The 12,627-nt window shown below is 37.6% G+C and overlaps 3 protein-coding genes and 1 long non-coding RNA gene across 4 annotated transcripts; 3 read left to right on the top strand and 1 right to left on the bottom strand.

Annotated features, from left to right (window-relative positions):
- Window positions 1–618: 618 nt before the first annotated feature.
- LOC143722623 (transcription factor HES-5-like) lies at window positions 619–2,031 on the top strand. Its single transcript, XM_077214024.1, has 2 exons — window positions 619–849; window positions 964–2,031. Exons 1-2 carry the CDS (start codon window positions 619–621, stop codon window positions 1,354–1,356), a joined length of 624 nt encoding a protein of 207 aa, XP_077070139.1. The 3' UTR covers window positions 1,357–2,031.
- Window positions 2,032–3,740: 1,709 nt separating this feature from the next.
- Window positions 3,741–4,908, bottom strand: LOC143722622 (uncharacterized). The gene is made up of 2 exons (XR_013196947.1): window positions 4,797–4,908; window positions 3,741–4,682 (listed from the first exon to the last, which is right to left on the bottom strand). It is a non-coding gene; the product is annotated as an uncharacterized LOC143722622 (long non-coding RNA).
- Window positions 4,909–6,437: 1,529 nt separating this feature from the next.
- LOC143722621 (transcription factor HES-5-like) lies at window positions 6,438–7,914 on the top strand. Its single transcript, XM_077214022.1, has 2 exons — window positions 6,438–6,543; window positions 6,658–7,914. The coding sequence occupies exons 1-2, from the start codon at window positions 6,484–6,486 to the stop codon at window positions 7,048–7,050; spliced, it is 453 nt and encodes a 150-aa protein (XP_077070137.1). The 5' UTR covers window positions 6,438–6,483; the 3' UTR covers window positions 7,051–7,914.
- A 3,238-nt stretch (window positions 7,915–11,152) lies between these two features.
- On the top strand, window positions 11,153–12,627 carry LOC143722620 (transcription factor HES-5-like). Its single transcript, XM_077214021.1, has 2 exons — window positions 11,153–11,258; window positions 11,373–12,627. The coding sequence occupies exons 1-2, from the start codon at window positions 11,199–11,201 to the stop codon at window positions 11,763–11,765; spliced, it is 453 nt and encodes a 150-aa protein (XP_077070136.1). The 5' UTR covers window positions 11,153–11,198; the 3' UTR covers window positions 11,766–12,627.

Genomic DNA, 12,627 nt, shown 5'->3' with positions numbered 1-12,627 from the left:
TTTACAAACTATAAATGTATTGTTTTGCTATAAATTATATGTATTTAAATGTCTGAAACCTAAAATAAACATTATGTGGTTAAAAACACTGAACAGTTGTGATATAACGTTAGCCTATGACAAGCACTGAGCGCGTCCGTCTTTGGCTCAGCACCGTCCATAGCGCGAAAGCACAGTTTGAATCTCGCAGTGATGTCACGTCACTGTACATTCGATCCTAGTGCTCAGCTGCTGCAGAGTTTGCCGAAATCGAAATTACTGATGAGATATAGAGGAAAATATCTAGTGGAAAATAAGAATGTTACCCCCCCCCCTCCCCCTCATCGTCCATCGCGATGTTTCACTGTAGACATCGTCTGATATCAAATTGGTAGACATCGCCCAACCCTAGTATGAACCATGCGTCTCATGTCTAACTCTCAAGAGACAACAACAGGACAAAAAACTGTTCTTTAAAGGCCAAAGCGACTTGCAGTCACTTAGATCATATTACGAGGTCACAAATTTTCCACATTCACAGGCCACTAGCTGAATCAATCCTCATCCTTCTGAAATCCCCCTCCACCTGCTCCCCAGAGCTGTGCTCATTGTTTTGGAGCAATAAGGGCTTCAGTCGCCATGTGTCAGCCTGAACGCTCCCATTGGCTGCAGACTGTGAGAACCTCCAGCAAACTCCAGACTCACACATTCATATGGAGATTTGGGAGTATAAATAGAGGAGCGAGGAGAGGGAGTTCAGCACAGCTCAGATCTGATCCTAACAGAGAACTGAACACAAGACACAGAGCCATGGCTCCTACAATCACTGGATCAATCATCAGCAGAGAACAACTTCCACTCACAAACAAGGTAAGCATTCAACATTTCACACCTGACTCCTCTAAATCATGTATTCTTATGAAATGTGAAGTATATGACTGATGGATAAGTGTTTCTAAATGCACGTTCTTAATGTTTCCTCAGCTGAGAAAGCCAATAGTGGAGAAGATCCGCAGAGAACGTATCAACAGCAGCATTGAGAAGCTCAAGTCTCTTCTGGGTCAAGAGTTCCTAAAACAACAGCCCGACTCCAGACAGGAGAAAGCCGATATCCTGGAGATGACGCTTGGTTTCTTGAGACGCTCCCAGAATCCCTCAGGCTGCTCCACTGCAGCTCATGACGGACACTCCAGATGTGTGCAGGAGGCCGTCAACTTCCTGTCTCAGTGTCCAGTGCAGACTCAGTCCCACAGAAGACTTCTGAAGCACTTCCTGCACATGCAGCCGTCCACAGAGAACAACACTCATCAGCTCCATTCACCAGACGCAAAGAGCAGCAGCAAAGAGGAAACTCTAGCGCTCTGGAGACCCTGGTAGAGCCACCAGGACCGTATGATTTATCAGACAGAATTCATAATGCCAGTCTGAGATTGGCATGGACTGTAATTCTAATGTAGGAATTGATTTCCGCCTCTGCAGCTTCTGCAGGATCTTTAATCTGCTTTCAGAGAAAGTTGCTGTTTTATTGAAACTGTGTGACCAGTAATATTTGATCAGAATGTACAGAATCATTTGCTGTGTAAAATGATTATTATATTCGTGAAAAATAAGATTCAAAATATTTGGTCACAGAAATGTGAAAGTCTGATTCAGACGTTTGAACTCTTGTATGTCTTTCACCCATATTGGGTTTTTTCTCTCTTGCATCTGAAGGATGACGACGCTGCTTTCATTGACTGAAAACTTTTGATTTAGATTTCTATTGACTGAAATACATCTAATGCTTCTCTTGTTATATGAGAAATATTTCTTCATTTGAAAGATTTTAATGTGTGTTGCTAGCACAAATGATTGTTTTTAATGTTTGCATGTGTTTACATGAATGAGGAATTTCCCCTGTAAAGGGCAGGTGAATATTGTCACTGTTAGTGATTGACTTCTATTCTTTACAGTCAAAGTCAAGTTCAATTTACCTTCTCTGAAGGTGTCTTCTGTGCATTACTTCATATTGAAGTATAACTTGAAAATAAATTTGAATATATTTTCTGCCTATATCTGCTGTTTTCACTGAATTCCTTGTCCATCAAATTAGCACACAACATAAATCACAGCACTTTTGCACAAATTCAAATATTTCATGGTGATTCACATACCTATACCTGTAAATATACTTATAGATTATGCATTTTCAATTCAGATTCATAAGAAAGTTCATAATTTCTCTGCAGGTCTAGTTTGCAATTCATTCAAGTCATACTTAACTACACTGAAAAAAAATTGTTGTTGGATTTTCTTTGAAACAATTTTCACTAGGCAGTTGCTAGTAAATTTCACAAATAATTAAAATGAAATGACAAGCAACGCATTGAATTAAACATGAGTTTTTGTATAGAAATACTGAAATGGCATTCACTTGTAAAATATAATTAAATAATCTTTGTTTTATTTACAAATTTGAAAAAAAAAAAACATTTACACTGTTGTAACAACTGTCAACTGTAATATAGCATAGGCCCCTGGTCAGCCGTGGCGCGTGAGTTACTATGGCGCTGAACACTGCTAAAAAGCCAAACTACTTTCATGGTGCCTAAAACACATTGTTAGCGCAAACTAAACTGAAACATATCGGGCTTGCCACCTAAACCGGCTTCATGGAATAGGCCCCTGAATTTCTCCAAGCAGAGATAAGAGGTTATGTGTATGTATTACTTCAGATGTAAAAAGAGGGTACAATCAAACTTTAATAATTCAAACTTATTGAGAGCTGTGATTTAATTTGACTTGTAAAGAACTTTACTGCTGAAGATCTCAATGAAAGAATTAAATTACATTTTAAGTTTAAAAGAGATCATTATTATAGATAGCAAACAAAGAACCATGACGTGCAGACTGATTAAACATCAATTAAAAAATCTTCATAGCAGTCCTTCCAGAAATATGCGTTTTTTTGTGATTGTTGCGGGCAAAAATCCTTGATTATGCGGCACGTTTTCTTAAAAAATGCGATGGAATGTGCGGGATATTTATGCAATTTTATGCAATGAAATTGCGGGAACTTGCAAAAATTGCGGGAACTTGCAAAAACTGCAGTTTGATGAAAAAGAGAAAAAAAAGTGATTCCCCCAACACCCTGTTCTCACTAGGCTACTACCTTAATGTAAAGAGTCATTTCTTATTAATTCCATTTGATAAGCAAGCATACTACATCACAGAAAGTGCTGGGAATATTTAAGTTCTCATCTTTTTTTATTTCAGATCTTAATAAACAAATGGCTCAAACTTACAAAACATTGATGAGTCAAACAAGTTCTGTAGCTTTACTAAAGGAATATGCTACAATATCTGTAAAAATGTATAAATAAAACAATTTTTTTTACATCTTTTCGATGATGTTCATGTCGCGTAATTACGTAACTTCATAACGTTCCCATGTTAACAGGGGAAAATGGCTGCTCTTGTGTGAAGTAAACGCAACATTTTTCAACTTTCTGCTAAGATAGGCTATCTGTGACGAAAATGCTGGGATTATGTAATCATGCAAGACCCGCATATTTTGCATTGAAATCGGCAATTTATGCGGTGAAAGTGTGGCGTATGTGAAAAGATGCGGCCCCCGCATAAATATGCAGACTTTTGATGATTATGCATTGAATTATGCGATCGCATAATCACGTTTTTCTGGAGGGATTGTCATAGTGTGCAAATGTGCTGTGATTTATTTAGTTAATTTGATTGACGAAGAAAACATTCAAAACATATTGTACAGATTATATTTTTAACATTTATTTTCAAGTTGAACTTCAATATGAAGTAATGCACAGAAGACACCTTCAGAGAAGGTAAATTGAACTTGACTTTGACTGTAAAGAATAGAAGTCAATCACTAACAGTGACAATATTCACCTGCCCTTTACAGGGGAAATTCCTCATTCATGTAAACACATGCAAACATTAAAAACAATCATTTGTGCTAGCAACACACAATAAAATCTTTCAAATGAAGAAATATTTCTCATATAACAAGAGAAGCATTAGATGTATTTCAGTCAATAGAAATCTAAATCAAAAGTTTTCAGTCAATGAAAGCAGCGTCGTCATCCTTTAGATGCAAGAGAGAAAAAACCCAATATGGGTGAAAGACATACAAGAGTTCAAACGTCTGAATCAGACTTTCACATTTCTGTGACCAAATATTTTGAACATTATTTTTCACGAATATAATAATCATTTTACACAGCAAATGATTCTGTACATTCTGATCAAATATTACTGGTCACACAGTTTCAATAAAACAGCAACTTTCTCTGAAAGCAGATTAAAGATCCTGCAGAAGCTGCAGAGGCGGAAATCAATTCCTACATTAGAATTACAGTCCATGCCAATCTCAGACTGGCATTATGAATTCTGTCTGATAAATCATACGGTCCTGGTGGCTCTACCAGGGTCTCCAGAGCGCTAGAGTTTCCTCTTTGCTGCTGCTCTTTGCGTCTGGTGAATGGAGCTGATGAGTGTTGTTCTCTGTGGACGGCTGCATGTGCAGGAAGTGCTTCAGAAGTCTTCTGTGGGACTGAGTCTGCACTGGACACTGAGACAGGAAGTTGACGGCCTCCTGCACACATCTGGAGTGTCCGTCATGAGCTGCAGTCGTCAATGCTGCTGTTGATACGTTCTCTGCGGATCTTCTCCACTATTGGCTTTCTCAGCTGAGGAAACATTAAGAACGTGCATTTAGAAACACTCATCCATCAGTCATATAGTTCACATTTCATAAGAATACATGATTTAGAGGAGTCAGGTGTGAAATGTTGAATGTTTACCTTGTTTGTGAGTGGAAGTTGTTCTCTGCTGATGATTGATCCAGTGATTGTAGGAGCCATGGCTCTGTGTCTTGTGTTCAGTTCTCTGTTAGGATCAGATCTGAGCTGTGCTGAACTCCCTCTCCTCGCTCCTCTATTTATACTCCCAAATCTCCATATGAATGTGTGAGTCTGGAGGTTGCTGGAGGTTCTCACAGTCTGCAGCCAATGGGAACGTTCAGGCTGACACATGGCGACTGAAGCCCTTATTGCTCCAAAACAATGAGCACAGCTCTGGGGAGCAGGTGGAGGGGTGGGACAGTGTGTGAGAAAGTGCAGCACTGTTGCTCACATTAGGATTAATTGCTCACAAAAGCATTTGCTGTTTATATAAAAGACCTACATTGAAAGAAAATGAGCTCAAAACAATCTCACAATCTAGGAATACATTTCTACCTTATTTTAGAATAATTTAGAGAAATATTAAACATAACTCATAATAAAGATTCAAAATGTCTAATATAAAGAGTATGAAATTCATACTCAAGCCAATAAATAAGCAACTATTGAATAAAATATTATTTTCTTTAATTATAAAATCACAAATATATTTGGAAAATTATAGTTTTACACTTTAACTCTTTAGTAGGAAAAACAAGCAAACATATGCCAGTCTCAATTAGGAACGGTGTCATAAACACCCCTGTGAGGTTTCTATAGAGCCCCTTGACAACATGCCTAATTGCCTGCAGTAAGGCACACTTCTATTCATCTCTGATGAATGGACAGAGTGTGGGAAAGTTGTGGAAAGTGCAGTCCCAGTCCTGCACTACATCACCTTCAAGACTTCATTGTTATAGAGGACATCTGAACTCCCAACCTGTGGCCCTTACGATCAAATTGCTGTCCTGTTTTTTTTTTTGTTTTTTTTCTGGACATATGAATGTTTTTTTTAAAGGCTGATTACCTGTCATGTTACAAAATTGTAATATGGTTGTTTAAACCAGAATTAAACCAGAAGCTGTTGAGCAAAACATTCTACATGCTTTTTGAATACTTGAAATTTATTAATCAGTTATTATAGGAGGATTATGACATCTGAAACCACACAATAAGGTCTCTTGCATATTTTTCAACTATACTTGCAAACAAACAAAAGATTTTAGAATTATTTTTAAAACATCGTTTAAATATTTTTTTAACCAAAATATTGATTAGCGCTTAATAGGTCACTAATCAAATTGCATGATGACATTTCTCATTATTGCTCATCATCCAAATAATTTGGAATTAATAAAAATCAGTTTAATTAAAAAGCTACATAAAAGCATTTGCTAGTGGTCTTAGACGTGTGTTTATTAATAATGGCGCATGCTCTTTTACAGGTTTTTAAGAATCAGATTATGCTTCAAAAGGGGTTTCCACTTTCTCACAAACTTCCTCCCTGTAATACATTCCTCTCCACCTGCCTGTCAGAGAAGTTCATTGTTTCCTGTACAATAAATGCCTCACTGAGCATGTGGCGGCCCTCTGCCCCATTGAGCCTTTTGAACGTTCCCATTGGCTGCAGACTGTGAGAACCTCCAGCAAACTCCAGACTCACACATTCATATGGAGATTTGGGAGTATAAATAGAGGAGCGAGGAGAGGGAGTTCAGCACAGCTCAGATCTGATCCTAACAGAGAACTGAACACAAGACACAGAGCCATGGCTCCTACAATCACTGGATCAATCATCAGCAGAGAACAACTTCCACTCACAAACAAGGTTAGCATTCAACATTTCACACCTGACTCCTCTAAATCATGTATTCTTATGAAATGTGAACTATATGACTGATGGATGAGTGTTTCTAAATGCACGTTCTTAATGTTTCCTCAGCTGAGAAAGCCAATAGTGGAGAAGATCCGCAGAGAACGTATCAACAGCAGCATTGAGAAGCTCAAGTCTCTTCTGGGTCAAGAGTTCCTAAAGCAACAGCCTGACTCCAGACAGGAGAAAGCCGATATCCTGGAGATGACGCTTGATTTCTTGAGACGCTCCCAGAATCCCTCAGGCTGCTCCACTGCAGCTCATGACGGACACTCCAGATGTGTGCAGGAGGCCGTCAACTTCCTGTCTCAGTGTCCAGTGCAGACTCAGTCCCACAGAAGACTTCTGAAGCACTTCCTGCACATGCAGCCGTCCACAGAGAACAACACTCATCAGCTCCATTCACCAGACGCAAAGAGCAGCAGCAAAGAGGAAACTCTAGCGCTCTGGAGACCCTGGTAGAGCCACCAGGACCGTATAATTTATCAGACAGAATTCATAATGCCAGTCTGAGATTGGCATGGACTGTACTTCTAATGTAGGAATTGATTTCCGCCTCTGCAGCTTCTGCAGGATCTTTAATCTGCTTTCAGAGAAAGTTGCTGTTTTATTGAAACTGTGTGACCAGTAATATTTGATCAGAATGTACAGAATCATTTGCTGTGTAAAATGATTATTATATTCGTGAAAAATAAGATTCAAAATATTTGGTCACAGAAATGTGAAAGTCTGATTCAGACGTTTGAACTCTTGTATGTCTTTCACCCATATTGGGTTTTTTCTCTCTTGCATCTAAAGGATGACGACGCTGCTTTCATTGACTGAAAACTTTTGATTTAGATTTCTATTGACTGAAATACATCTAATGCTTCTCTTGTTATATGAGAAATATTTCTTCATTTGAAAGATTTTATTGTGTGTTGCTAGCACAAATGATTGTTTTTAATGTTTGCATGTGTTTACATGAATGAGAAATTTCCCCTGTAAAGGGCAGGTGAATATTGTCACTGTTAGTGATTGACTTCTATTCTTTACTTTCAAAGTCAAGTTCTTACCTTCTCTGAAGGTGTCTTGCATTGCACCTTGCACTGTCTTTGATTACTAATTGAATTTTAAATGTCTGTGGCATTGTTCATTTCTTCCTCATTCAAGGGAAGTATAGACATTATGAGTTCTTCGCAATTGTGAAAAGATGCATGTACCTAATATGTTACTGCTTTATTACTTTAAGGCATGAATGTTCTTCAACCAAATGTTCATTGTCAGATTTGGTCGTGTGAAGAACAGTAATTATATTGCTTATGACAAAATAAATTGTACAATCAATGTTCTTGTCCAGTGTTCTGTTTAATTTAACTCTATAGATCATACATATTTTTAATATTAAATGTGTTGTTAAAATATTATCATAATCTGAAAAAAATAATTTATCATTTTTTTCCCCATGCAGGTACAGTAGAGTATTACACAAAAACAAGTTTTTGTGTGATTAGTAAACCAAAATTCATCACAAATCAATTTCCACTGATAAGGAGATAAGTGTCTCTGAAAGAAGCCCTGACTGATGGGGGTGAAGCTGTACTGAGACTTCATTCCCTGCAGTTTTCCCCACTCTACCCATTTATACAACTCAACAAAAGTATTTCATTGAGAACAATTCAGCACATGAACTTCAAAATCAGGTCTTAAAATTAGGTAACTAAAACCTCTGATGAACAACAACACAACATTACACAGTGTCATTATTTATTTAACAAAAACTAGGCCAAAATGTGTGAAAAGCCATGTGTGACAAACTAAGTACACCCCACCTGCTTCAATAGGAATTAACAGGGTAAGTAGCAGTCAGACGCTGCTAATCAAATGCCTTTGATTAACTGATCATCAGGAAGTGTGACCAACTCTGTAAAAGCAGAAGTTTTGGCAGTTTGCTGGTCAGGAGCATTTAGGTGTGTGTTAACACAATGACAAGGAGGAAAGACATAAACAATCTTAGTCAAGGAATTGTTGCTGCCATCAATCTGAAAAGGGTTATACATCCATTTCCAAACAATTTAAAGTCCATCATTCTACACTAAGGAAGAATATTCACAAGTGGAAAACATTCAAGACAACTGCCAATCTTCCCAGGAGTGGACGTCGCAGTAAATTCACCCCAAGGTCAGACCATGCAATTCTCAGAGAAATCACACAACACCCAAAACTACACAGACTCTAAAAGCCTCAATAACATGTTAAATGTTAATGTTCATGACAGTACGATTAGAAAAGACAGGATAAGTATGGCATGTTTGGAAGGTTTGCCAAGAGAAAGCTTCTTCTCTCTAAAAAGAACATGGCAGCACGGCTTAGGTTTGCAAAGTTGCATCTGAACAAACCTCAAGACTTCTGGAACAATGTCTTTTGGACAGACGAGACCAAAGTGGAGATGTTTGGCCATAATGCACAGCGCCACGTTTGGTGAAAACTAAACTCAGCATATCAGCACAAACACCTCATGCCAACTGTCCATCACGCTGATGGAGGGGTGAGGATGTTGGGCCTGTTTTGCAGATACAGGACCTGGGCATCTTGCCGTCTTTGATGACCATGAACTCCTCTGTATACCAAAGTATTCTAGAGTCAATTGTGAGGCCATCTGTCCGACAGCTAAAGTTTGACCGAAATTGAGTCATGCAACAGGACAATGATCCCAAGCACACCAGCAAATATGAATGACTGAAAAAGAAAAGAATCAAGGTGTTGCACTGACCCAGACAAAGTCCAGACCTCAACTCAATTGAAATGTTGTGGCAGGACCTTAAAAGAGCTGTGCATAAACAGATGCCCACAAACCTCAATGAACTGAAGCAACGTTGTAAAAAACAGCGGGCCAAAATTCCTCCTGAATGATGGGAGAGACTGATACTGATAAGTTATTGCTGCAAAAGGCGTTTCTACAAGCAATTGAATCATAAGGTGTACTTAGTTTTTCCACCCATGGCTTTTCCATTTTACCTTTGTTTTTGTTAAATAAATGACACGGTGTAATATGTCATGTGTTGTTGTTCATATGAGGTTGTATTTACCTAATTTTAAAACCTGCTATAGACCAGATCATTTTTTATTATGTTCTGATACATAAAACCATAAAATTCTGAAGGGCGTCCTTTCTTTTTCACATGACTGTATATAAAACATAGAATAAGATTGAACTAGATAATGTTTTGTTACATTGAAACTGCCATTTCAAATTATGGTCATCCTTTGTAAAAGTCATGACTAATAAAAAATGCTTTACAATTCATGTTATTTGCCTCATAAAACGTAAAAAAAAAAGGTGTTTATCTTAATGTTTACTATCAAAAATAGGGTCTGTAAGATTTTTTTCATGTTTTTGAAAGTAGTATCTTATGCACACCAAATTTGCCTTTTTTAATAATAAAAAATACAGTAAAATGTATTATGAAATATTAAATTGAACTATTATTACAATTTTAAATAACTGTTTTCTATTTGAATATATTTTTAAATGTAATGTATTCCTATGATGGGAAAGCTGAACTGTCAGCCATTACTCCAGTCTTCTGTACATATTGATCCTTCAGAAATCATTCTAATATGCTTATTTGTTGATCAAAACATTTATTATTATTATCAATGTTGAAAACTGATGTGCTGCTCAATATTTTTTGGAAACTGTTGTAAAACTGTTTATTTCAGGATTCTTTGATGAATAGAAAGTTCAAAAGAACAGCATTGAAAGAAATAATTTTTTAACAATATAAATGTCTTTACTGTCACTTTTCACCAATTTATTGCATCCTTGCTGAATAAGAGTATTATTTTTTTTTTCATCTTTATGACCACAAACTTTTGAATGGTAATTCAAAATATACCCTTAAAGCCCCATCAGTAAGGCTCAAGTACCACTTTATCACCACAAACTAGAAATGTGTTCCTATATTAATTCATAATGGTTGATATTATTTAGCATTATTGTTAATAATATTAAAGTCACTAATATTATTAAAGTAAAAAAATAAAACAGAGTCATCAAAAATCATTATATATATATATATATATATATATATATATATTAGAAATTATGAGTTATGTTGTTTTATATTATAATATGAATTATTTAGCAAGGAAAAATCTAAATCTTTTCAAGTACTCCCAGGAACCTGCTTAAATGCCCCCGGGTATCGACATACATCTGGTTTATATTGAAAAGGGACATCTAAATTACACTAAAAAGATACTCATGGCACAATGGCACGTGCTTTGTCAATACATGACCCCAATGTCAGACAACAAGCAAAGCTTTAAACGAGGGGTCTCCACTTTCTCACACACTCTCCATCCTCAACACCCACCCCTCCACCTGCTCCCTTGAGATGTGCTCATTGTTTCCAGAGCAATAAGCATGTCATTTAGCATGTGGCGGCCCTCTGCCCCCTGAGCCTTTTGAACGCTCCCATTGGCTGCAGACTGTGAGAACCTCCAGCGAACTCCAGACTCACACATTCATATGGAGATTTGGGAGTATAAATAGAGGAGCGAGGAGAGGGAGTTCAGCACAGCTCAGATCTGATCCTAACAGAGAACTGAACACAAGACACAGAGCCATGGCTCCTACAATCACTGGATCAATCATCAGCAGAGAACAACTTCCACTCACAAACAAGGTAAGCATTCAACATTTCACACCTGACTCCTCTAAATCATGTATTCTTATGAAATGTGAAGTATATGACTGATGGATGAGTGTTTCTAAATGCACGTTCTTAATGTTTCCTCAGCTGAGAAAGCCAATAGTGGAGAAGATCCGCAGAGAACGTATCAACAGCAGCATTGAGAAGCTCAAGTCTCTTCTGGGTCAAGAGTTCCTAAAACAACAGCCTGACTCCAGACAGGAGAAAGCCGATATCCTGGAGATGACGCTTGATTTCTTGAGACGCTCCCAGAATCCCTCAGGCTGCTCCACTGCAGCTCATGACGGACACTCCAGATGTTTGCAGGAGGCCGTCAACTTCCTGTCTCAGTGTCCAGTGCAGACTCAGTCCCACAGAAGACTTCTGAAGCACTTCCTGCACATGCAGCCGTCCACAGAGAACAACACTCATCAGCTCCATTCACCAGACGCAAAAAGCAGCAGCAAAGAGGAAACTCTGGCGCTCTGGAGACCCTGGTAGAGCCACCAGGACCGTATGATTTATCAGACAGAATTCATAATGCCAGTCTGAGATTGGCATGGACTGTAATTCTAATGTAGGAATTGATTTCCGCCTCTGCAGCTTCTGCAGGATCTTTAATCTGCTTTCAGAGAAAGTTGCTGTTTCATTGAAACTGTGTGACCAGTAATATTTGATCAGAATGTACAGAATCATTTGCTGTGTAAAATGATTATTATATTCGTGAAAAATAATGTTCAAAATATTTGGTCACAGAAATGTGAAAGTCTGATTCAGACGTTTGAACTCTTGTATGTCTTTCACCCATATTGGGTTTTTTCTCTCTTGCATCTAAAGGATGACGACGCTGCTTTCATTGACTGAAAACTTTTGAATTAGATTTCTATTGACTGAAACACATCTAATGCTTCTCTTGTTATGAGAAATATTTCTTCATTTGAAAGATTTTATTGTGTGTTGCTAGCACAAATGATTGTTTTTAATGTTTGCATGTGTTTACATGAATGAGGAATTTCCCCTGTAAAGGGCAGGTGAATATTGTCACTGTTAGTGATTGACTTCTATTCTTTACTTTCAAAGTCAAGTTCTTACCTTCTCTGAAGGTGTCTTGCATTGCACCTTGCACTGTCTTTGATTACTAATTGAATTTTAAATGTCTGTGGCATTGTTCATTTCTTCCTCATTCAAGGGAAGTATAGACATTATGAGTTCTTCGCAATTGTGAAAAGATGCATGTACCTAATATGTTACTGCTTTATTACTTTAAGGCATGAATGTTCTTCAACCAAATGTTCATTGTCAGATTTGCTCGTGTGAAGAACAGTAATTATATTGCTTATGACAAAATAAATTGTACAATCAA

Source organism: Siphateles boraxobius, unplaced genomic scaffold (genome assembly GCF_051911475.1).
Source record: "Siphateles boraxobius isolate OS27281-9 unplaced genomic scaffold, OSU_SipBor_1 68, whole genome shotgun sequence".
In the NCBI taxonomy this organism is placed as follows: domain Eukaryota; kingdom Metazoa; phylum Chordata; class Actinopteri; order Cypriniformes; family Leuciscidae; genus Siphateles; species Siphateles boraxobius.
The sequence above is the reverse complement of the archived record's forward strand: the minus strand, read 5'-3'. Positions and strand labels throughout refer to the sequence as shown.

Bases quoted from the DNA above. Each gene is read 5' to 3' on its own strand.
- LOC143722623 (XM_077214024.1), top strand. From the start codon at position 619: ATGTGTCAGCCTGAACGCTCCCATTGGCTGCAGACTGTGAGAACCTCC. The intron at 850-963 runs GTAAGCATTCAA...ATGTTTCCTCAG, and splicing joins AACTTCCACTCACAAACAAG to CTGAGAAAGCCAATAGTGGA.
- LOC143722620 (XM_077214021.1), top strand. From the start codon at position 11,199: ATGGCTCCTACAATCACTGGATCAATCATCAGCAGAGAACAACTTCCA. The intron at 11,259-11,372 runs GTAAGCATTCAA...ATGTTTCCTCAG, and splicing joins AACTTCCACTCACAAACAAG to CTGAGAAAGCCAATAGTGGA.
- LOC143722621 (XM_077214022.1), top strand. From the start codon at position 6,484: ATGGCTCCTACAATCACTGGATCAATCATCAGCAGAGAACAACTTCCA. The intron at 6,544-6,657 runs GTTAGCATTCAA...ATGTTTCCTCAG, and splicing joins AACTTCCACTCACAAACAAG to CTGAGAAAGCCAATAGTGGA.